The sequence below is a fragment of the Pristis pectinata genome, chromosome 5, assembly GCF_009764475.1.
Source record: "Pristis pectinata isolate sPriPec2 chromosome 5, sPriPec2.1.pri, whole genome shotgun sequence".
NCBI classification, from domain to species: Eukaryota; Metazoa; Chordata; class Chondrichthyes; order Rhinopristiformes; family Pristidae; genus Pristis; species Pristis pectinata.
Window position 1 is genome coordinate 52,625,019 of NC_067409.1, and position 26,208 is coordinate 52,651,226.

General features: G+C 37.5%; 1 protein-coding gene across 2 annotated transcripts in view; it reads left to right on the forward strand.

The window, feature by feature from the left end:
- galnt1 (UDP-N-acetyl-alpha-D-galactosamine:polypeptide N-acetylgalactosaminyltransferase 1) overlaps positions 1-26,208 on the forward strand; it is an 84,458-nt gene that overhangs the window by 12,443 nt on the left and 45,807 nt on the right. Inside the window, exons 2-4 of one of the 2 annotated variants that reach the window (XM_052015711.1) lie at positions 3,466-3,672; positions 9,985-10,153; positions 23,479-23,645. In XM_052015711.1, coding sequence (XP_051871671.1) covers positions 3,534-3,672; positions 9,985-10,153; positions 23,479-23,645 — 475 coding nt within the window. In that variant the 5' untranslated portion in view covers positions 3,466-3,533. Of the gene's footprint in view, positions 1-3,462; positions 3,673-9,984; positions 10,154-23,478; positions 23,646-26,208 lie in introns of both variants that reach the window. The other variant, XM_052015712.1, reaches the window with a different exon arrangement.

Consider the following 26,208-nt stretch of genomic DNA (forward strand, 5'->3'; position numbering starts at 1 on the left):
GCCATCCTTATTTGATTTGACCTATGTCTAGCTCCACTCCTGTACTACAGTGGTTAACTCTTGATTTCTGTCTGTAGCCTGGTTAGCTGTTCAATTGTATCAAACCATGACCTGTGGTTCAAGAACGTGGCCCCCAGTGCATGGCAAGTAAAAAATCTACGATAAATGTCAGCTTTGTCAGGAATGTCCATGTGGCATGATGGAATTTTTAAAACAATTAATGTAGTTTATTTTCTCAAAACTGGATTTCAAGCTCTTCAGTTGACACACAAAATCCATGGCAATATTTTCCAAGTATCCCCACCAGTATTTACTTCTAAAAGTATAATCAAAAATAGAAAAATAATTCTTAAAACAAAATTAGATCTTGTGCAAATCAACTATTATAATTGCTCACTAATACTTCAAAATAATCTGTATATTGTAAAACACTTCAGGCTATCCTGATAAAATGTTATATAAAAAAAAATGTTAAAAATGTCAGTTGGTGTCTTTGTTTTTATTACAGGGACGTAAATAGACTTGAGCTTCTATTTTAAGTGCAATATGTTCCAGTTAAATAGTAAAGCACAGTTAATCTTTATAGCATAACAGATCACTTTAACAGTGAATCTAGATTAAAATCAATCAGCTACATTTGTATTTTTAATTGAAGTCTCTGATTAGATTTGAAAATCCAAGAAATAACCAGATTTATGCACACTGATGATTATGTTGCAGGATTATGTGCTTAATCTCTCAACTCCATATCCCAGTAATGCATTTTGCATCTCGTCAAGAAATTATTGTCTCTGCCACAATAGCCCGTTTCGTATTATTTTTGTAAGAGAACGTTAAGGTAGAATCCTGTGACTTTGCGCGTATAGATGGACTTGGTATTTTCTGTCAAGTTTTCTAATGTTGGTTTCAAAAAAATCCTAAACTTTAATGTAAACAAACTGCTTAAGAAAATCCTTTTAATTGACATTAAAAAAAACTGGCTCTCATTTATGTTGTCAGATTTCTTCTTTTTAAATAATAGGGACAAATGTTGTCAACTTTAAATCTCTAGATTAAAATAATTGACAGAGTGAACAAGCATAGTGACAGGTTAGTCTAATTAGTCTAAAAATAGTCTAAAAAGTCTGCACTAATATAGTTATTGATTGTGTGGCTTTTTGTGATTTTTATTTAAATAGTAACTAGTAATAATCACATTTGCAACCACTTTAATAGTACTGAATAAAATTTTACCTGTGTAATATTAACATTGCTGGTGTAGATTTTTTGAAGAAATGCACGTTATAAGTTGGCTAACAGGAAGATTAGAAGATGAGCATAAAAATTCCCAAGGTTCCAAAGAGAAGAATACTCTGTACGTTACAACAAATGGCAGGATACTTAAATATTGTAACCTTAAAGTGTACTTTGAGGTAACATTTAGCATAAAATCCAGTCTATTGCTCCCTCCTTCTGGGACACCTATTTTATGAAAATACCTTCCTTAGGTTTGAATATATGTAAATTTTGCTTCAGAATCTTTAAGTTAATAATAGAAAAAATAAATTTGCGTTTAAAAATCATATTTATCTCATTAATTATGATGTTTCATTTTTTCATGTGACATTTGGTTAAAATATGAACAAACTTGAAAAATAGAAATATAGACAAAAATTTAAAAAATTATATTTGATACTAAGCCAAACTTTATCAGATGCATTCATCAGTTTAAGTAGTGCCTACCCCACCCCCACATCTTCATTTTTACCGCTTCTAAGGGTTTGCAAAAATAAGCCTACAACAGGCTTTACCGTAATAACACAATAAATACAAACAAGGAAAGCTCTTTGGTTCACTAACTCATGGAACAGAACTTTTGATTTTATTTTTCTCCCCACGTATCTTCCCTATTTTAAACTATATTCTTATTCTAAGTTTTTGTTCCATGACTATCACCTTCTTATTGTTGATTGTAAGACCACCATATGCTATCCCTGTCAAAGTAATACTTTCATAGAAATAAATACAAATTAGTCAGCAATGTAAAAGGCAAAAACATTCTTCCCAGTCATTCTACTCTGGAATATATTCTCCTTGGATCCTTGGGAACTGGCAAAATTGAGGCAGGAAATTACTCTTAAAATATTTTGACCTCTGTAACATTTTTACTTCTCCCTCTTGTATTTTTTAAAAATTATAGAAGAATTTTAGAATTTATAGAAGAATATCCAGCTTTTGAAATAGAAAAGGAACCTATTGACTTCCAAGTGCTACTACTGTTTACTTTGCAAATCCAGCTGCAGCTTTTGAATTCATGTAAGCTAAGGAGAGGGACTCTAGCCCCCATGTTTTGTTTTAATGAAGACCGGATGGGAGTTTGAGATCCATAAATTCTAGATGTTTAATGAGGTCAGATGTTTGGAAACATAAATTAACTGCAGGACTACCCTATTTCATTAACGACCACCATTCACCATTTTCTGTTATTTACGGCTAAGAAGTTGTAATTGGAGTGAAAAATACTGCAATTATGAAACAAAAGCTGAAAACAGCATCTTTAGTAAGAGCAAGATAGTATTTTGAGTTTGTATCCTCCAGAACTGAGAGAATTCGGGATTAGCTGAAATATAGGGGCAGATCTTCTGTTGCCCAGTTTTTCCCAGAGTGGCCCTGGTGCAGTCTTCTGCTAGGAGCCTGGCTCCTAGCATTTAGTAATTGAGTGAAGTAAAGGACAGTTCTAGTCCCAGGGATGAGGCTCCATCCCTGTGATCGCCAGTCAGCGCTAACAAGCCTGTTGAATGTCTAGGATATTAATAAACATCCAATAATTTGGAACTGCTTTTGGGAGAAAAAAAATTGCTTACATTGGTAACATTTGATGAACATAAAATATGACATTCAAAATTCACTCAAAAATGATGAAAAATACAAATAATAAATACCTCCATACCGTTCTTCTGGTAGCCAGTTTCTCCCTTTCTTGTGTGTACTTGTGCTTAGTTTAAACTAGTGTGCAGACTTCCCAGCTTAAGAGCTAGGTAATGTGTGGAAATTTTGTTTGTTTCCCATTTATTCCATGAGGAATTACAAGTGTTACTACTGGGTAAGTCCTGGTATAGATGCTGATAATGATATGTTAGTTTGTGCACTAGATGATGCATGCAATGTCATTTAAGTGTAGAGTTTATATTCCTACATTGATAATACAAAGGAATATGCATGAAATGGCAGTATGTAGATTCTAAAAATCTAGTGCAGATTTGTGCTTTCTATTTCAGTGAAATCTTAAATTCCAGACAAATATGGAAATTATTTCTTATCCAGCTGGAAGCAACAGAACAAAAGATAATCATTGCAAAGTCATAATACTTTAATAGAAAACTACTCCTTTATGGGATTTTTTTGCAGAAAATGCATTGTTTAAATTTAAACTGTAATTACTCATCCAAGGTTAAACTACTGATTGTGATATCTTTGTCTTAGCAGTTGCCGTGGCAGTGCTGTCTAGCTGGTTGTCGACTCAAATCGAATTCTGCACTATCTGATTCAGTACCATGAGAAGGTTTGCGTATTGTAAGGTGGTTTTGGCCACCTCTTTGGTCTGGGTGCTACTGGATATGTTCCTACTCCTTTACTTCAGTGAATGTAACAAGTGTGAACAGAAAAAAGAACAAGGTCTACCTGCTCGTGAAGGTGAGAAAGATCCAACTTGGATTAAGCAGTCTTTTTGAAGGTAACATGATGGAACACAAATTAAGTCAGGAGAAAATCTAGTGACTAAGTTCTCAAATATGGTAAATGAACTATTACTGACTATTCCAGGAATTGATCTGAGACATGTTTTATTTTATTACATTTATTCTGTTTTTGCTTGTTAGAAATCCTTTATTTTAGTTTTAATATTCAATTCATTTTGATCAGACTCTTGAAAATAAGTGCTCCACGTGTAAATGAAAAGTTTTTTTTAAAACAAGTGCCAATGCTGGAAAGTTGAAATAAAACAGAAAACTAGAAATTTTCAGGTAGTATCTTTGGCAGGAACATTATAAGCATTTCAGGTCAATGACCTTCCTTAAGACCTCAAAAGTTAGAGATAGTTTTACGATATGGAGAAAGTGAAGGGGGAGAGACCGAAAAGAAGGAAGAATGATACCTGTAATAGGGTGGAGAGATTGAATTACAACAGATATGATAGAGCAGTGTGAAAGAATGTTCGTAAAGGGATAACTGAATAATTCACTGAATAATCCACAGATATGTTTAGCGGCGATGTAAATAGGCAAAGATGAATACTGATCTGAAGTTACCAGGGATAAATTGGTGTTCAGTCCAAAAGATTGTGAAATGCCTAACTGGGTGAAGTGTTGTTGCTCCGTCTTGTGCTAAGCTTCATTGGAACAAAGTGGGAGACTAAAGACAGAGGTCAGAGTGTGAGGGTGAGAAAGAGAGAGTTAAAGTGACAGGCAGCTCTATGTTTGAAATCAGTACACAGATTGAATGCAGGTGTTGTCACCCAATCTACATTTGGTTTCTCCAGTGTAGAAGAGACAACATCGTAGCAGTGAATTCAGTACACTAAAATGGAAGGAGAACAACCTCCGCTTTGGTCTAACCTCAAGCTAAGATGCATCATTGTTAGGTCCATTCTATTAAACAGTTTTCCGCACCCTTTTTAAATCCATTGTAATGTTAGGTGATCATATGTGAACTAAATATTCTGGTTGTGGTCCAATTTATTGGGTTCAAAGTAATGTCTGCTTTTGTACCTTATGCCTCTGCTTATGGATCCTGTACGCTTTACTGTCTCCTCTGTCGACATGCCATACCACTTTCAAGCATTTATTTTACACTTGGGTCCCTCTGATTTTATGTACCCTTTAGAACTGTACCACTTATTCTGTATTGCCTTTCCTGCTTTCTGTTAAGTTGTATCACTTCACAATACTCTGTATTAAATTTCATCTGCCATTTGTTTGCCCATTCAGTCTATGCCTTCAAGAAACTGGAAACTTAAAAATGGCAGAGAGCATCAGAAGTGTTCTGGATGCAGATGGCAAGAGATCAGACAAAGGGAGAAAGAACAGATTCAAAATAGAAAGAAGTAAATCATGTGGACAAGAACAGGCTGAAATGATGGGTCTTTCTGAACAATATTCAGATTTAGATTTATTCCAGTTATTAACACTTTAGAAATGTATTGCTGAGCAATCGGAGATGTATTTGACTGGACGTAATTGCTTTTCCATAATCCTTGAAAATAATGGAATGGTCAAATCCATGAGGCATAGATATTTTGGGTTCTTCATTCCGTCATTGTTGAAGAAAATAACATTTTGAGCTGACTAATGCTGTTGACTTTTGTTTTAAGCTAGTTTTACAGGTCCTCCCCAGCTTGTGAATGCCTGACTTATGTACAGCCCTTACATGCAGTTGAGCATTTGGGAGACCAATGGGACGGGTTTGATGGCTGATGTGGGGCTACGGGCATCTTCTGTCATGTGGGAACTCAGTTTGCAGTGGCATTTTTGAGCTGTTTGTAACCAAAACAGTTCACAGGAACAGAACCCCGTCATAGCTTGGGGTGGATCTTTAGTTAAGAGTACTGATTTTCCCTAGATATTAGAATTATTTCTGTCAAACACTGAAAAGTCCTGTGCGTACATTTCTGAAATATTATATCAAAGGCAATGAGTAAAATGCCAGATTGCATCAGTTGCTTTGGAAGAACATTATCAAGGGAGACAGTTATCACCATTCCATAATTTCCTTAAAGAACAGACAAATAAGTATCAGAGATATTTAGAGAGTGATATTAATGATTTGTTGAAGTAATGAACTAGTGACCCAAAATGAACCTGAAAGATTTGAAACTTAAAACCTATATAAATTCTAAGTTTTCTCAAGTCTGATGGAAGATCATTGATCTGAATTGTTGATTGATCTCCAGAGACGTTGATCATGTCATTTGTAAGGTTATCAATTAATAAACCAAAGCTGAATATGGGGGGGGGGGGGGGAAAAGAAATAAGCATATAAATTGTGTAAGAGTAGATAAAGGAAAAGAGGATTAAATGGGAGTCTGCTGGAGACAAAAGATGTGCAATGGATTTTTTGCAGCTGATTTTTCAACTTGGTGATACTTGTTTTAGAGAGTCATAGCATTCTGTAAGTTTGTCTGCAAATCCCTGTGGAAATGTGTGGTTTTATCCATTGGAAAGAAGCTTGGACTGCCCAAGACGTTGGATGAAGTTACCATTATAAAATAGCTCTCAGTGGAACATGGATTCAGTGAACAGATGGTTTGTGATTTTAAAAGAAATGAGGCACTGACTGACTTTGTGATTCATTCTTCCTCAATTGATGTATCTAATAGAAAGTCGATGAAGAAGGCAACTTATGAGGATTTTGACAAAGCAATGCTGGAATAGCTCAATCAACAAAGTGGTGAAGGTTGACCAGTGTCAGGGGTTGTACAAAACAGGCTTTTTTCTTATTTTTCTCTGAGTAGAGGGAAATTTTGGAGCTTTGTTTGGATGGCTACCTCCATTTAACAAAACACATGGCATCTCTGATATCTGCATTCAAGTGGAGAAGTTAAATGCAGACAATCAACTGCTGATAGCTTTTGAGTGGAATTCATTGGAGGAGGCTTGCAGCAGGAATAGATCCACAATGCAGATAAAACCAGACTTAATTGGAAATGATTCCTGACAAAGACTTCATCGTTCGTCGGAATGATGTGCTACAAGCTGCAAATGTAGTAAAGAGAGGCTAATGCAAACTGTGCCATTGCAGAAAGTTCATATAAACTGAAGCACTGTGTAACTGGCAAAGGAAAATAAATCAGTCATATGTTAGTGGATTATTTCAGCCAGAAATCAGTAGGGACGTGTCACGGCACTTTTAAAGGATAGCTTGACGAGAAATATGTTCCTCCTGTGATCAAAGAATTTGTCAGAAAAGGCTGTCCTGCCAGTGGGTGATGCTGCTCATCCACATGAAAGCCTCACCAAAAGATGGTAAAGTTTTTGTAAAAATTTTACTGACACATGTGGCTTCTGTTATCCAACCTGTAGATTTAAGTGATTGGATGCATTAAAAAGAATTTGGACTAACTGTTACTAAAGTATGTTAGTGAAAAATGATTTGAAATCATCTTTGGGGAGGGGGGGTCCGCGGAGGACACTATTGGTTCTAGATGCAGTTGACGAAGTGACAAAGGTTTAGATTGAAGTCCAATCAAGTAGTCATTCCCTGTTTTCTGTTTCCCTCCTTTCTTAATTAGTGATGTCATATTGCTACTCTCCAGTCCAGAGGAGTAATTCCAATATCGAGGGAATTTTGGAAGATGATACCTAGAGTTTTCACTATTTGAAGTCCTGGGGTCTAGATCATCAGCTTGGTCTCACCAACTTCTCAGATGGTTTCTGTTACTAATACTTCCCGCAGTTCCTTGATATTGGGCTTCCCCTTTTCCTATCTTCAGTCCTGAAGAAGGGCCCTGACCCGAAACGTTGACCGCCTGCTTTTCTCCACTGATGCTGCCTGGCCTGCTGGGTTCCTCCAGCATCATCATGTTTTTCATCCAGATTCCAGTATCTGCTGTCCTTTGTTTTTTCTTCCTTGGTATTTCTGGCAGGTTTCTTTTGTGGCTTTTGATGAAGACAGACAAAATAGTTCATTAATTGTTCTTCTCACTTCCATATTCCTTATTATTTTTTCTGTCCCTGAATATAAAGGATGAATATTTGCCCTTGGTCTTTTCCTTTTTAAATACCCATAAGAAGCTCTTGTGGTCCATTTTCATATTTCTTGCTAATTACATTTGTATTTTGTCTTTACTTTCAATATCAAGTTCTTAATCCTCCTTTGCTGAAAGGCTGCCAATCCTCAGGCCCACATCTATATCTGGAAACCTTAAGCCTGTTTGTTTGATTTAATGTTGTTTTTAATTTCTCCTGTCAGCTCTTGGAACCAATAGCGTCCTTCCCCACCCCCCCAAAGATGATTTCAAGTCATTTCTTTCGCTAACATACTTCAGTAACAGTTAGTCTGAATTCTTTTAATGCATCCAATCACTTATATCAACAGGTTGTTTAACAGAAGCCACATTTGTCAGTAAAATTTTTACAAAAACTTTACCATCTTTTGATGAGCTCAATAAGAACACTTATTGAGTACTTGTGTCTTGAAGAACATATTTCATAATTTCTTTAACTGCCTCTTAAATGTTGCTATCGTATCTGCTTCCTGTAATACCTTTCATTGTATTTTCCCAATCAACCACAGCCAACTCTTTTCTCAGATCTTCATAGTTTCCTTTGTTTAGTTCTAAGATGCTAGTTTCAGGTTGAACTGCATCACATTCAAACTTAGTGTAAAATTCTATCATATTGTGATTCTTCCCCAAAGGCATCTTTTCAATAGGATTATCAATTAACCCTTTGTCATTGCCAAAACAAGATCTGGAATTAACTTTTCCCTATGGTTCTTCAACATATTGATCCAAAAAAATGATTTTGTATACACTACATTAATTCATCCTCCACATTATTACCATTAATTTGAACTGTCCAAACTAAATGTAGATTAAAGTCCCCTGTGTTCACCGTATTACCTTGTGTGTTCCTTTCATTTCCTGATTTATAACACATCGAATATTATTCCTATAATCTGCTGGCCATAAATAACTTCTACCATTTATTTCTGTCCTGTGCTGTTTCTTAGTTGGACCCAAAATGATTTTGAATCCACATTGTGATCTGGCGTGTCAAGACTATTTCTTGTCAATATGCTGATCTCATCTTTTATTAATAGTGCAATGCCTTCTCATTTTCCTTTTTGCCTGTGCTTCCTAAACATCAAATAAATATCCTTGAATATTCAGCTCTGAGATTTAGCACCTCACAGGAAAGTTTCCATGATGGCAGTTATATGTTTCTTTCATCTTCACCAGAAGAGGATAATGCCAATACAGAAATAAATAGAGGAGGCAGTGGTGATATTGGATAGGATCAAAAAAGATAGAAGTGACATATAAAAGGTTGGAAGCATTTAGTCAGCCTAGTCTACTGAGGGAAGTCAGAGTAGCAATTCTAATCTTTGGATAACGAGGTGGTGCCTTTGGACTAAGGTATTGCACGTACTGGCCTCTCTTTAAAAATGGGGATAATCTTGTCAATTTGGTCATTCAGCCTATCCTCAGGAGAGGGTGCAGAAGAGGTTCACCAGGATGTTGCCTGGATCAGAGGATATTAGCCATAAAGAGAGGTTAGACAAACTCTGAGAGGCATCACTGGGGTACCAAGTCTTTTTCCCAGGGTAGGAGTGTCAACTACTAGAGGGCATAGATATAAAGTGAGTGGGGGAAGGTTTAAAGGAGACTTATGAAGAAAACTTTTTTTTTACACAGAATGGCACTGTCAGGGAAGCAGATATGATAGCAATGTTTAAGAAGTATTCGGAGAGGCATGTGTACAGGTAGGGAATAGAAGGATATAGGCCATGTGCAGGCAGATGGCATTAGTTTGGATTGGCATCATGATTGGCACAGATATCATGGGCTGAAGGGCCTCTTCCTGTTCTGTACTATCCTACATTCTGTGTATGTTCTATGATAGTAAACTTCAGGAGGACATGGACATAAACTGGTGAAAAGGGCAGATAGGTGACAGATGAAACATATGATACATTTCAATGGGAAGAATAAAGAGCCAGTGTGAACAAAATGTTACAGGATTAATGTGGCAGGAACAGATAGATCTATAGATATTAAATGTGATAAGATGAGTCAAGTATGCTGATTTTTTTTCCAAATAAAGAAGGAACAGGAGCACTATAATGGTATAATTCATTTGGTGATGGTGCAAGTTAAATTAGCTGCTTCAGATACTAAGTTTTACAATATTTTTAGTTAATATTTAAGACTATTTGTAGTTACTGCACTGGTGATTTCTTCAAAACCACTTTAAAGCTGAGTTTCAATTAATAAAACCTCTATTTCAGATGTGATACAGAAACCACAGGAAGGCCCTGGAGAGATGGGGAAGCCTGTAATAATCTCCAAGGAAAATCAAGAAAAAATGAAGGAGATGTTTAAAATCAATCAGTTCAATTTGATGGCCAGTGATATGATAGCACTCAACAGAACTTTACCTGATGTCAGGTTAGATGGGTAAGTAAATCTTTAAAAACAGGTTTTTATTGATGTATTTTGATGCAGATCCTAAATAAAATGAAATTTCTACCCACAAATACTTGCAAATCACAAATGTGCAAACATCTTCTAGACTGCAGCCCTGAGAACTCTAAGCGGTTTGATTAAATCTTCATCCTTCCATTTGAACAGAAGCAAGGAGCAGATGCCCTCATCCAATAAGAAGAGAGAATTCTTTTACTCTCTGTATGTATTGATGCCCATCTCCAGTCAGTTTAAAGTGGTGGGGAGCTATCACCTTGTACCGTTGAAGTTGCTGTCCTGGTGTTTCCAAAGTGCATAGTAGTCTTTGGTACTGAGTGGCGTGCTATGCCATTTTTAAAGGGAGGCTGAGTCAACCAAGTTGCTTTTCCTTGTATGAAGGCAATATCAGAAAAAGACAGCAAATTTCATTTCACTTAGGGAGATTAGTGAATCAGAGTGGTTTTTTAGTCCAGCAGTTTCATCAGTTGTCACCATTCTGTCATATTTAAGTATATTCCCACCCACTCATCTCCAGATCAGTTGTCAGGCTTCATATTTATCATTCTAGTAATAACCATTATGATACTGTACCCTTAAAAGTACAATGCTCCTCCCAACCACCAACTTCTTCCCTCATTTTGTCCAAGTGGATGTCTGTATCCTTACTTCACGTGGTTTTCTCCCTCGACCAGTGAAGTATGTAGGTCCTTGGAGCTACTAGCCAAGTCAGACCCCTTTCCTTTCTGCACGCCAATCCTTACATTAAATTTATCTTTAGGCTTGCTTTCACTATTTTCTAAGTACCTTAAGCTCTGCAAATCCTCTTTCTCTCACTGATCATCTGCTTAATGACAACTTTCCCTATTCTCCTTTTCTCCTGTACACTTCATCGGTTGCCCCACCTTTCCTCATCGCTCTTTGTTCACTCCCTCCTCCCCTTTTTTTCTCAAACCGTCTCTCCCTCTGTCTTTTCCTGACTCACCCTTTACTTTTTGCATCAATTCATTTATTCACCATTCTTTAATCTTGATTTGTTTGCTCCTAACTTTCCTTGTACATTACCAGAGGTTACCTCTAGTATGTGTTGGACCGTTTTTAAACACACACTTTTAACCTCTTTATTCTATAAATTCTCTATCTGTTCAAATCTAAAGCTTGTTATAACTTTAAGTTGCAAAAAATGAAGAAAATACAGGCAGGGCAGAGGACAGAGATAGTAATGTAGTTTTTTGTTTGTCATCTTGTGCTTGCAATCAGATATTTAATTAGATACCAGAGTAAATGAAGATGTGTTCAAGTTATACTTTATTGTCATTCATCCATATGCTATAAAAACACATGGAGGAATGAAATGTTGTTTCCCCCAGACTCTCACAACAGAGGACATACGTAGAACAGAAGACGCACAATTTTTTTGTCTACGTCTATTGTATAAGTACAAATAGTGCAAAAAACGTTATATACGGAATACAAAAATTAGTGCGGAGTTATTGCAGAACTGAGTTGGACGAAGAAAATACAGAACTCATTGTGTTGCACTAAATGTATAAACATGTTCAGCAGCAGTCAAAGTTCTTATACGCCGTTGTGTAAACCAAGGCTTTCGACGCAGCATTTGTCTGAAACTGCCTCCAGGGTATTCAGGAGCCTGACAGCCTGGGGGAAAATCTGTTGTACAGTCTAGAAGTTCTGGCCCGGATGTTCTGGTACTGCTTGCCAGATGACAGTGGGACAAATAGGTCGTGGGAGGGATGAGAGGGGTCAACTATGATTCTGCAGACCTTGTGTGTGCATCGTGTGTTGTAGATATCCAGGATGAAGGGAAGAGGTACTCCAATGATCTTTCCAGATGTACTCGCAATTCTCTGCAAAGTCTTACAGTCAGAGATGTTACAGTTACTGTACCAGGCAGAGATGCAGTTAGTCAGCACAGTCTCAATGCTACCCCTGTAGAATGTGATGAGGGTGGGGGAGGGCAGGTTTGCTCTCTTCAGCCACCGTAACAAGTGGAGACGCTGCTGTGCCTTCTTGGCGAGGGAGGAGATGTTGGTTGACCAGATAGGTCGTCTGCTATATGTATTCCCAAGAACTTATAACAGCTGACTCTCTGTACAATGATGCCATTGATGCACAGGGTGAGTGGTCAGCCTGGGCCTTTCTAAAATCCACAATCATCTCCCTTGTTTTGTCCACATTCAAGGAGAGATTGTTCAAGGAGGAGGAAACTTTGGCTGTTGGAAACGGACTTCATAAGCTGCAGTATGTAAAATTAATGTGATGTGCTAAAAAGTTTGTGCAGAATCCATATATGTTACACCAGCTTTTTCCTAAAATTTCTTGCCAGAAATGAGTCTTAGAAAAATAGGCACATTACCAGCTGCTTAAGTAAGTCTACCTATGATTCAGAAATGATATAACAGGATGCTGATGTATTTGGACATAATGAATGAGTTTGGTAAGTGATATTGAAGATTACTTGGCAGTGTGTTTGGTAGATGGTACATACTGCAGCCATAGTCTGTGGTAGGCCAGAGAATGAATGTTTAATTAATTGAATTTAAATTACACAGTTGCTCCAGGGAGATTCAAACTTGTCTCCAGATTGTAAGGGTAGGCCTATGGGTCACTGTTCCACTAACTTGCCACAATGCTACTGTTCTTCAAAAACAAACACACAATAAAGGGAACCCTTTGTGAATTACCATGCCATTCTTGCACAGCACTTGTCCATTGCAGATTAGAGGTGTGGTGAGGGCTGGTGAAACATGAACAAAGTCCTATAGAGTGGGTCATTAATGAGTAAATGCTACTTGGTAGCATAGTTTGTGATACTTTCCGTAACTCTGCTCATGATTGAAAGTACACGTATAAATTGGATGTACCAGATTAGAGTGCTGTACTATTCTTTTCTATGACTGTTTGGCAGTCATTCCTACTATCATGGATAAATGTGCTAAAGCTGAATTGGTTAAAGTTAGTTTTATTTCTTGTATTGGTTCTTCCACTGACTGCAGTAGACCCAGTCTTTCAGGCCAGATCAGTTACTGGTGGGCCTACCAAGCTCCTCTTGGTGATGGATATTGAAGTCCCCCTAGGCAGTTAACCACTATTAAGATGTGTTCTGATTAACTGAAGTTTTGGTGAGAGCAGAATGCAAGTAGCACATCTTCAAACTGGTCTTGTACTTCTCTTCAGTAACTCCATCAGGAATTAAACCGGTTACACTGGTATGTCTTGCTAGTCTACTTTGACCACACCAAAGGAAAAGGCCAAAGCCGATGACACCAGTATAAGCAACAAAATTGATGTTTCTATTTTTGCAATCTTTTTGCACAAAATTTGAAAGTACTTGGAAGCAGTAATATCCATCCCACACTTAGACTGAAATATTACAAAAAAAAGTTCAGAACTAAGAACAATGCAGTGAATTTGGAATAATTAATGAAATTTTAAATTTCATTTAAAACAATTAATAGCAGATTAAGATCCAGTCAAAATATTCCAAAGCTTTAGTGTGTCAAGTCTGAAGACAGCTTGGGTAAATTTTTGGCATGTATTAGTGGTGCACAAGGTGTATGGTTTTGACCCAGAGTTATTTCAAATATCAGGAAGGGCAATGGAATAATTAATACTAAATCTAAAGAAATGTGTTTTGTAATTCAAGCTTTTCTCATTAGAAGCTTTGTTATCATGAATGGTTTCAGTAAGCAGCAAACGTAGAGGATTTTTTTTACAAAACTGTTCTTTCTATTTTACCACAAAGATATGCTCTGACAAACTAAATTTTCTTTTATATTTAAATTCTTATTTTAGATTATGAATTTCTTTAGTTTTAGCTTTTCTGCTAACTTTATTAATATGTTTGTGGCTGCATTTATTTAATGGATTCATAAATATTAGTTTGTCACTCTTTATTAGGTTTCTGACAGTTTATAGTACATGGCATTAAACTGAATTTGAATGTGCTACCATTTTATTAGGTTCTTGCAAAAATCTGCATGTTGATTTTGTTGTACTCGGCTTTATGGCAGCAAGGATAGGAAGCAAGCTTTGTTGAAGGAAATAGTAATCTTACAAAATGAGGGCCAGATACAAAATGCATCCGAACCCTTTCTTTAGCAAGTTACTGTTCTTCTACCATGTCCAAAGGTGATAGAGTGGACAGACACATGCTGGTTTTTGACCTTCGATATGTCTTGGACTTGAGGTGAGGTCAAAGTCATCCTAAGGAGCATGTGCTTGATTACCAGAGCCATCAGCTAACAGTCTGTGTGATGCAGCCCATTATGTTAATACTTTATCCAAATTGGCTGATGTTTGTCAAATAGTAACATTTTTAATGAAATGCATATGCATTTATTGAGGATGTGATTGTATCTTTTTTCTATTCAGGATGACAATAAATTTTTTGCAAGGTCATGTATTTTAATTCTTTCATTCTTTTGGGGGCTCTCCACAAAATTAGGAGCAACTCTGATGTCAGCAGCATGTCTGGTTAGTGAGTGGTTCTATTGGAATGTAGTATGACAGTGGGATGGAATCTCATCAGGGAAAATCTTATTATCCTTTCCTCCTTTTGTAGTTCTGCATACCCTTTAGTGGGTTAAGTGGAGGTTATGTGAAAATTGACAAAATGGCTTATTATAGTCTACAGAAGGAGAAAAAAATCAGCAAGCCCTTTACCAGTGATCAGTTTTGATTTGGGCAAGGTGGTTATCCTAGCAAGTTATGGTTCCTCATCACATTAAGTGTTAAGTTTCATAGATGAATACTGCAAAGCAGAAATAGAACTACTTTTGGATATCATTGGGATTTAGTTAAAATATAATAAAGTTTCTCTCATTCACCAGACTTTTGGTTGGGAAAGTAAATGTGTTGGGAAAAATTATCTACAGATGACCCAAATATTGAAGATGACTTTTCACAAAGCCCCTTGTTATATTTTCACCAAATTTGGTTTCCTCTTTTAAATTCTTGGAAATGGAAATGGAAAACTTTGGAAACTGTGCAGTTGTACTTGTGTCAACAAACAGTTTTTCTAGTTCAGGAATTTTTTTTTTAAAAGTATCTTGTTTTTTAATTTAACCCCTCAAGTCATTTCCTCTGGTCAGAAATTGGCTTCTATACAAAAGTAAGCTGCTAGTAGCCACTTGGATATAGTGTACGTCACTTGCTGGTAATCAGTTGCTTTTCTATTTCGCATTAATTTTGGTTTTGTTCTCTCTTAAAGCCAACTCTAGAGAAGCTAAACTTTTATTTACATTGAATTGCTACATGGGAAATCAGATTCAAATGAAGCAAGTAGAAAGAACGATATTTAACCAATTTCAAACAGAATCTAGCATGTTCTTGTATTAATTTATAGGAGGTGAGGATCTCTTCATTAAATTTGAATTACAGTCTGAGGATTTTTATACTAACGTGTACAGATATTTATATACAGCTGTTTGGTAAAGATTTTCAGGATTTTGACCCAGTAGTTATGAGCTAACACCAACACATTTCCAAATCAGTGTGGTATATGACCTAGATGGAAACCAGCAAGTAGTAATGTTCCTATGTCCCTGTTCTCATCTGGAGCTTTGCTCATCCAGGGTCAATTGGATAGTATTCCATCACATTCTGGACTTGTGCTTTGCAGATAGTGGAGAGACTTTGTGGAGTCAGGAGGTGAATCATAAACAAAATACCCTCCCTCTGATCTGTTCTTGCCACAAAATTTGTTTTTTTATGGCTGGTCTAGTTGAGTATTCTATCTATCCCCACCCTTCCTCACTTAACACTGCCCCATATCCATCATCGATATGATGGGGGATTTAATGAGGGTGATGTTAATGCCATCACACATCAAGGGGAGCTGGTTAGGCTCCCTCTTGTTGGATATAACCGTTGTCTGTAATTTATGAGGCATGATTATTACCATCTGTTAGTGTGTGTGTGTTAGCTGCAGTAGGGCATGGAGCTCGCAGAATCCCCTCAAATATTCAGAGGCTGGTGTTTAAGACTAGTCAAGCCTGACATAGTCATACTCACAGGAGTGTCAGAATCCACTAAAATCCCTTGGTACAACTTGTCCCACTGGCAGCTCAGACCCATCACAGAGGCCAACGTAGTGGTATACAGATGGTAGGGAGTAGTCCTTGGAGTCCTCAGCATTAACTCCAGTTCTCATAAAGTTTCAAGGCATCATGTTAAATATGTCCAAGGAAACCTCGTTACCAACTGTCATCTTCCCTCATCTGATGAATCGGTGCTTCTCCATGTTGAACAGCAGCTGAAAGTCACAATCTAAGGTGAGGGACCTTTCCAATATTTACAGGACATAAGTGGAATTCTCGCCACTCACCTGAATCCGTGCAGCTGCAATAACTCTTTAATCTCAACACCATCTGGGACGCCACTTGATTTTTGCACTCCCTCCACCACTGTAAACCACCTTCCCCAATGTACACAGTGTGTACCATCTACAACACACGAACTGCATTTATTCATCTCGGCTTCTCCGACAGCACCTGCCAGACCTACGACCTCTACCACCAAGAAGGACAATGGCTAAAGATGCATGGGAATATCATCAACGAGAGTTGATGAGGATGTGTGGAGGATAAAAAAAAATTGGGATTTATGTAGGATTAGTATAAATGGGTGCTTGATGTTGGCATGGACGTGATGGGCCAAATAGTCTGTTTTCGTGCTGTTGTTTCTCTATCTCTCTCTGGTTCTCCAGCACATCTTCCTTACCGTCGTGATATTGTAGAGACACTTTGCCTGTGTGGTATCCATTAGAAAAAGCCAATTCCTATGTGTAGAGTGAATTGGATGAAAATCAGCCTCTATGATGAAACCTCAGGAAGTGGTTAAGAGGGATCATTTATTAATATCAGATTTTAAACAAGAGCGGAGCTATTGATGATAGCTCTCTATTTGTTAAAAGTAAACCAGAGTGAGAAAAGAACAAAAGGGGAAGTTTGTGAGACAGTGGAAGGTAGGAGTAATTAAATGTAGGAGTATGATTGCGCAAGACAATTGAGGGATGCATTGGGACAACAAAGATCTTTAAAATTCTCTGCAGAGAAGCTGAAAATGGCAAAAGCAGAATCATTACCAGCAAATGTTGTTGCTGGCGGGGCTGGCGTCTGGAACTTGCAGCTGTGATTAGATAGTGCTTAGGATCTAAAGTTATTGAACTTGATGTTGAATCTGGGAAGCTATAAAATGACTATTCAAACCTGATGTGCTGATCCTTAATTTTCCTTTGCTCTTTAGAACTATGCAGAACATCAAGCTCAGTGAGTGGGCTGGTGAATTAAAATTCTGAATTAGTCATAGAGCAATTCAGCACGGATACAGGCCCTTCAGTCCAACAAGTCCATGCCGACCATGGTGCCCATCCATCTAGTCCCAATTTCTTGTGTTCAGCCTATTTCCCTCCAAGCTTTGCCCCTGCATGTGCCCATCCAAGTGCTGCTTAAAGTATTTCAAGTGCTTCTATTGTACCTACCTCAACCACTTTCTCTGGCAGCTCGTTCCATACACTCACCACCCTCTGCGTGGAAAAAGTTGCCCCTTAAGTCCCTTTTAAAGCTTTCCCCTCTCACCCTAAATTCATGCACCCTAGTTTTGGACTCCCCCACCCTGGGAAAAAGACTGCTACCATCCATCTATCTATGCCTCTCATGATTTTATAAATTTGTATAAGATCACATCTCATTCTCCTACACTCCAAGGAATAAAGACCTAGCCTGGCCAACCTCTCCTTATAACTCAAGCCCTCTAGTCCTGGCAATATCCTCATAAATCTTTTTTTGCACTCTTTCTGGTTTAAGCACATCATTCCTATAACATGGAGCGGAAGCTCATGAGTAACCAGAAGCTCATGGCTTTGTTTGCAGACTGAACAGCCTAGTGATGGGAAGGCAATATAAGAGCAGATATTGCAATTCTTGCATTTGCATGGGAAGGTGCAGTCATTTCAGGAGAGATATTCTGTGTGATTACATAATTGACTGAGTTGCAATAGGATTGCTGGAAGTAGAGATGTTTGGAAGTAGGATTATAATGGGGGTGTTGAAAATGGAAGAATTGAATGAAGAAGCTGGTGGGGTGAAAGGCTGTGACAAACAAAGCCATATTAATATTCCAGGAGGAAAGGAAATATGTGGAACACTCAAGGTTGAATGTTCTCGTCAGCTAACGTTGAGGTGAATTTTCTGTTGCTGTTGAAGAACATATACGGAAGGTGCCATTGTCAGGACAGATGTGATGACATTAGGAAGCTGAGGGAAAGGAATTGTTTACCAGTCATTGGGATGTAGATCAGAGTCCTAGTTTGATGCATTATTTATAAAAGTGAGTGCCACATTGAGTCTCATACACAGAAACTGATCCTATGCTGACCATGAAGCATCCATTTATGCTAATCCTATACTAGTCGTGTTTTATTCTCTCCACGTTCCCATCAACTCATCTCAGATTCTACTGCTCACTCAGTTTGTGCTGTTGTCTATGGTTGTAGGTTCATTATTTAAGGAATTTAAATGGAGCTGAATATTATGGAATCATCAGTACCAATCTTGCTGTCACATTGGGTATCTTGCCAATTGTGAATAATTATTATATTTGTTTCTGCAAGTTTCTTAATAGGGACAGAAATGATACTGCATCATATTCAATTTTTTTTAAGTCCAACCCACTCCCTTAATCTTTCTCTCTTTGATCTGATCTATTTTCTACTGGTGTGCATTGTTTCATCAGTCTCCCTAATCACTTGGTGTGCATTGTCTTCTTGTTTGGTCTAGGCTTTGTATACTAAAACAATGGAAGAGCAGGACACCATGTAAGAATTGAATTTCTGAGATTGATTGTATATTTGGTAATTTTGTTTGGTGATGAAGGTTATTTGAAGGCTAAGCTTCTGTTAAGGAACAAGAACAACTCTGCAAGCAGTTGCCGAAAAATTTCTGTGAACAATGATTTCAATAAAGAAAGCTGGAAGTTATTGTTGGGGATTTTGTAAAAGAAACTGAAAATAGTTCAGAGGCATTTTCTACTAAGATCTCACAATATGTTGCTTTAAATACAATGTATATAGACTCAGTTTTTGTAATCGGAAATCTCTTGTGGATCTTTCTATTTTCATTGCAGGGAAATTTTCTAACATAACTATTCTCTGAATTTAGTTTGTTCAGTGAAGCAACTGAAAGAGCAAAACAATCCTGCTTTGCTCCATCTTATGTAATGAAATAATGAAACCTCCAATGCAGCACAAAGAGACTTTATATAAAACAGAAGCAGTTTAAGCTCTTAACTTTCAAATGGGGCATAAAACAGCAATTACCGGCTTAGATGGATGTAAAATCTCTCGTATTATTTGAAGGGAGCGAATTCTCCAATATTTTATCGATATTCCTTCCTCAACTAGAACTACCAAATAATGCATATTTTGCATCAAGAGTAATGGAAGTTAAGTGTTCACCATTATTAAGGAGTAAATGGGTTAGCAATACAGAAGGAATTTATCGGTTGTAAAGTGCTTTTGGGTATCTGGACCATATGGATAACTATATAAATGCAAGTTTTATTTCTTCACTGTTAGTTTTTATTGCTGATTTTAAACATAAAGGATGTGTAGACAGATGTATTCCTACAATTCTCTTCTGTGAACTGAAACTTCTTGCCTACAAGCTTCTATGCATGTAGCTAAATAATGGCCATTTTTAAATTTTGCCATGTAAATTGCCTGTGGTTTTCAACAATGGCATTTCTTAAAGATTTGAAGAATGATTTGCATTTGAAAGCATTTGGGGAAAATTGTCCCATTTGATTACACCATAGAAACTTCGACTTCAGTTTCAATTGCACCTGTCAAATAGAAGGGCTGTGTATAAGTTTTTGTATGAGAGCAGAATATCAGTTGTGGGTTACTGAGAACCACTCTCACCTTGGAGTCGGAGATTGTGGGCTCTTCCCACACTAGAGGATTGAGCACAAAAGTGTAGGCTGACACTCCAGTGCAGTACTGAGGGATTGCTGTGTTGTAAGAGGTTACCACTGGTAGATGGGACTGTGGAGTTGAGGTCCCAGTCGGGCAAATAACAATCTTATTAAATGGCAGAGCAGGCCTGAGGGGTGAGTGGCCTAATCCTACTTCAAATTTGTTTGTCCTTGTGTATAATCCAAGACCCTTTCTGTTTTGTCAAATAGACTTGGAAGATCCTGTATCAATGTCTCAAAGAGGAGATGCTTATTACCTGTGTGGTAGCCAATATATTAGCCATCAACCAATAAATTTTGGTTGCTGCATTTGCTACAAAAGAAGGACTCCACATCAAAGTACTTCATTGGCTGCATCCTCGGGTTATGAAAAATGCTCTGTTATGATTTTAAGTACATCAGCTATTAGTTGGAGCCACTTTTAAGTTAATCAGTCAAGAAAATTCTACTGCTCATAAAATGAATGCTGGAAGAATAGCGATGTTTTTAGTTGTGCATTTAAAACATAACAGATGTTTGAACATATTGATTTTTTACAAGTTTTGACACGGAAATAGTCACTTAAACTGATTCAAGTTATAATAAAGTAATATTCAGTTTTGAGTCTCTTTATAATGACTTAAGGGGATCTTTAACTGCTTATTGCAAAAATGATAATGCATGTGTATGCTTTTTATTTGACAACTTCTTTGACTTGCATATTTCCACTGTGTGACCATATTACTATTTCAGTAACTGCAGGAGGGTTGTAGTACTGTTGTTAATCTCATGCAATTTAATATTATTAATTGCTAGGGAGAGGAGGACTACAATATGATTAAAATAGTCATTGTGTTCTGAGCTACCTTCCGTCAATATTAAATTAGAAGAATAAGTCTGAGATGTTACTACAAAAGTGCTCATTGCTTTGTCTATTCAGTAACAGAAGGATGAAAATTGATTTTAACTAGAGTGGAATGCCGTTTTGACCATTTCTAGGTCATGTTGCATTACAGTTGAAACTCAACCAAGCATCTTGGGTTGCAATATGTACATGCTCCAATAACATGTTTTTGATGTTAGACATGCACCCAATGATGGCAATCCACAGGCAGTACCATTTAGAGAACTGCCAGTCAAAATTAGCTGATGTTGATGCAAAGCACTGAGTTGCTGCACAGCTTTCCATAACACTGCTTTCTCCCTGCCATCCACCTAAAAGACTATTCACATGGAAAATTCAGACTTCTGTAATCTACTGTAGAGTTCTTTGGAGGGTGACGACTCATTCTGGAACTGTCCCTGGTGATTACAGAGACTTTAATGTTCCTTTATACTCTAGAAAAAGGTAGTTCCTCTACTCTTCCTTTAGTGAAGAAGATGAGGCTGAGCAAGTGGGTGGATTGACAGCATTTTGGCTTCCTGAATGTTCCGACAATGATGCACTGCATTTGGCTGATACTTAGGCTCTTAATGAATCAAAAGAGCTTCTGCTCCCTCAATGTTTGAACTGTACGCTGAGAATAAAAAGAATTCCCTCACAGTCAGTGCCAGGTTTCCTAGAGGCCGCATGATTACTTAGTTCTGAGGGAATCCACTTTTCCAAACATCTTTTGGGTCTGCCACTGCCTCAGTGGCTGGATTTTGGGGAGTAAGAGCTATCACTTCCTTCCCTGGCTTCTGAACCCTGTCCATGCTGCTTCAACTCCAGCTTAGAGTCACTAACCTGAAAGCCGTCATTTAGTGGTCTAGTAGAAAATTACATTAACCAACTCAAAAAGAGATTCTGCACTTTTAATGTCCAGGGTTACATTGCAAAACCTACAGGATGTCTTCTTAGTTCGTCATCATTTGCTATATCCTGTATGACTTAGCCACCTGGAGAACTTGGCTCTTCTCTCTTCATCAAGAAGAGGAATAGAGGGTGTGCCTAGAGGGAAAAAGATGACAAACAGAATCTGGCATAACTAGTGCTAGTGTACTAGGGACCTGTGATTGCACTGTGAAACTGAGGCCACAATACTGGAGCCATATGTTCTCATTTGGCAAGGTTACATGCTATGATCACTATTTCCTTCAATTACAGTAAAGCTAACACACTAGCCAAATGAAATACTGCAATGTTGTTAGAGGATATGTGATTCAGGGCATCACACAAGACTGCAGATAATGGCAGGGAGATTTCATTCATGGATTTTCTCTGCATTATAACTTTTTTTAGTGCTTTCTACACTGGCTAACAAATCTCCTGGCATTGATGTTTCCTGATTCACTGAAATTTAGAAATACCAAAGTCAAGAGATCTGATTCAGGCATTGGTTGACCTAACTCGGTCAGGGAAGAAACTTCCACTCAGAGCTTACGTGGGTTAAATAGAATCAGTGACCAATGTGGATGATATGGTGGTCATGGAATTAACTTGATTGGGTTGAGCAATTTTCTTTTTCCATCCCTTCTCTGTAATTAGGTTTATATATATATAAAGCAACCAATATATTCAAAAAGACTAATTTTATTTTTGACTAGAAGGATCTAATGATGTGATGAGGTAGATGGAGAAATCATTTATTTTCCATGGTGGGTAACGTTTGGTTTTTATTAAGAATGATGGTAACCCATAGTCAGGAAATTAGTGCACTTTTTTGTCTAACAGCATTTGTACCTTGTAATACCATGTCTATTATTGTAGTACTACCTTGTTTTAAAATCTGTATTCAGGTAGAAGTACATAATTAAAAATAGTTTCCTGCAGAAGTGTAATGGATGTTGTGTAATGAATATTACTGTACTGGCAAAAGACATTGTATTTCTCTCATCTCATTGTATTTCCCATTTTTGAGCGATCCAATACCAGAGGGCATGCATTTAAGGTGAGCGGGGGTAGGTTCAGATGTGAGGAGTACGTTTTTTACTGAGAGAGTGGTGGATGCCTGGAATGCATTGCCTGATAGGGTGGTGGAGGCAAATTCATTGGGGTGTTTTAAGAGGGGCTTGGATGGGCACATGAATGAGTGGAAAATATGGGCATCCTGTAGGTAAGGAGGGATTAGCTATGTCGGCACAACATTATGGGCCGAAGGGCCTGTTCTGTGCTGTACTGTTCTATGATCTTTATACTGGTCTTTTATATCCCTGTTTTCTCTTCAACAATTCATATCACAAAATTTGTAACAAAATCATAAACACTTATTGTGCATCTGATGGTGAACATGCATTTTTTTGTTATAAAAACTTATGCAATTCATCTTTTATCAAAAGCTGATGTGGTTTGTGTGGAAGATGGGCCTGTATTTAAAACAAAAATCACTGTGTGCACATTATCCTGTAATTTTCTGTTTCCTTTTTAGATGTAAAACAAAAGTATATCCTGATGACCTGCCAAAAACAAGTGTGGTGATAGTTTTTCACAATGAAGCATGGAGTACTCTGTTACGCACAGTGCACAGCGTGATAATCAGGTCGCCAAGGCATTTATTAGAGGAGATTATCCTGGTAGATGACGCCAGTGAGAGAGGTAAGATAACATTTCAAATTTAAGGGAAATAGCGTGTCAGCATTTCCTTAAAAATATAAAGGGTAAAAGTCAGAAAAGGAAGTGGACAAACAAGATGTTTCCAGAACACAGATTGTTGCCTTTAAATTTAAGCAGAGACCAGTTAAAACAAAATGTCCTTGATTAGGTTAAATGTTGCTCATATTTTACAAGGAAATAAAACCAATATGGTCAGAGTATTTAAATGTACTTGTTTAATTGTATAGATAATTTTGCAAAATTTTCAGAACCATATTTTACAAACAATAAACTCTCAAGTATAGTGAACCTTAATCATAATGCTTTGACACACCTCTGATATAATGCACATTGTTGAAGGATCCTTGTATTTTTTCTAAATGCCTTCAGAGCAGGCAATGCTATTATGTTTGCATTTATTGTTCAATCATTATAGGCATTCAGAGAAAGTGGTAGTACATCTTTCTCATAAACTGCTACACGTATGCTGCATTAGGTCAAAAGCATCTGCAAGTCCAATTTCAGCTACTGGACTTACAAATGTTGTAAAATGAAATCTCACTGTGACAGGCTATGAAGCTAAATTCAGTATTATGACAATACGTGAACTGGTGTGCAAAAAGAAAATAATCATAAAGCCAGTTGAATTACCATGCCTTGCTAGGCCTGTATCTGTCTCCAGTCTGACACAGTATTTTAGTGATTTCTGAAGTAATCCATCAAGCTACTTGGTTGTAAATAATAAAGAAATCTATTAGACAAATATTTTTCAGAAATAATCCATCTACAATTGAGCTTTCTATATGGTTTAAAAAGTCATTACTTTTGAAATCATGGGACTATGGTGCAAAGTCAGAAGCACGGTTACTTTTGAAGGAAATGCAATCTCATTTTCTAAGTTTTAAAAAAAATTCATTCTTTTGAGCATGTGAATCTGAATTAGAAATATTGATCTTCATATATTGCAAAATAGTCCCAATGATCAAGAGGGGAAACAGATGTTACAGACTAGGTTACTATTGGTCTAGGGGTATGATTCTCACTTGGGATGTGAGAGGTCCCGGGTTCAAATCCCGGACAAGCCCCCAAATTTGTTACGAACCAGCAACAAAAAGAAACACACTGAGTCATGTATAAGTGTTAAAAACTACTTTATTAATAACTACTTATGATAACAAGAAAAATAAAAGTAAAAATGTTAGAAGTAAAAATGTTAGAATCTTAAACATTAACCCCAAAACTAAACTCGAAGTGTGTGTGGCAAATTCCCAAACTCCAAGTCCAGGAATAATTCTCAAAGTTCAGTTCAGCAAGCCATAAGGTGAAACGTGAGCAAAGGCTTCCTCACAACCACCGTTGACTGAAGACAAAACGTAGAGAGAAAATAGAGAGTCATTACGAAATCCAAATGTTCCACGATAGAACCCATATGACACCTTAGTGTCCTACTCAGCAGTGACTACTCCACTGCTTTGTTCTGAAGCATCTGCCACCCCGAAAGGCACTCGAATCGTGGCCGTCCACACAGATACCAGTTTCCTTCTACAGGTCAACGACAAAAGTGGACTCCACTGCTTTGTTCCGAAGTATCTGCCACCCCAAAAGGCATTCAAATCGTGGCCGTCCACACAAATACCTATTTCCTTCTACAGGTTAACGACAAAGTGGACTCCACCGGATTATTCCACTAATCCATACGTGGATTGTAGTGACAGACACAGTTACTGTTTTTCATCCATTGATACCGAGAGCGCGCGCTCTGCTCCAAGAACGTCATTACATCCTTATCTTCTGTTGTTGTCATCATCACGCCACACACACACACTCACGCCACACACACACACACACACACACACTACTGTGCTCTATCTTAAAGGGGCATTCACCAATAGTAACCTAGTCCATAACACACCTCCCACCTAAATTTTTTTTCAAAACAAAAATTTAACTGCGCATACGGTTAGTAATGTGTTAATACTTATCATTCTACACAATTACAGAATATCAGATTAATAAAGATACATGTTTCCCATTTAACATCAGGAAAATTGTGGCTGATTGCCTTCCATGTGAATATGTGACATATCACGTGTTCAACTCCCAGGAAACTGTTCTAACTCTTCCTCCCCTAACTTCTCTGGTTGAGAAGTCACATCAGAAATCACTGGTTTAATCTCAGGAAACTCTGCTACCTCACTCACCTCAAACACTTCCTTCTCCAAATAATAGTCAACTATCAGTCTCTGAATATCTGCCTTTCTCATAAATCACATTACTGCCTCAAGATGTAGCTCTGCAGCAATTTTCACCAAATCAGGCTTCCTCATCCCCTGTAAACCTCCAGGGGTTTTTTTTCAAAAATGTATCCAATGTTTCCACACACACAAGCCAATTAAAAAATTAACACGTGTTTAAAAAAACACACACAAGCCAATTAAAAGCAGGAGCAAGACCTTTATGCCTGCTCAGCCATAAAATAGGACTCTTACAAGTCTTTCTTGCAACAGTATGCAATACGTACTGAATGTATCTTTGCCTCAAACATCTATTTCACCCTCTGGATATT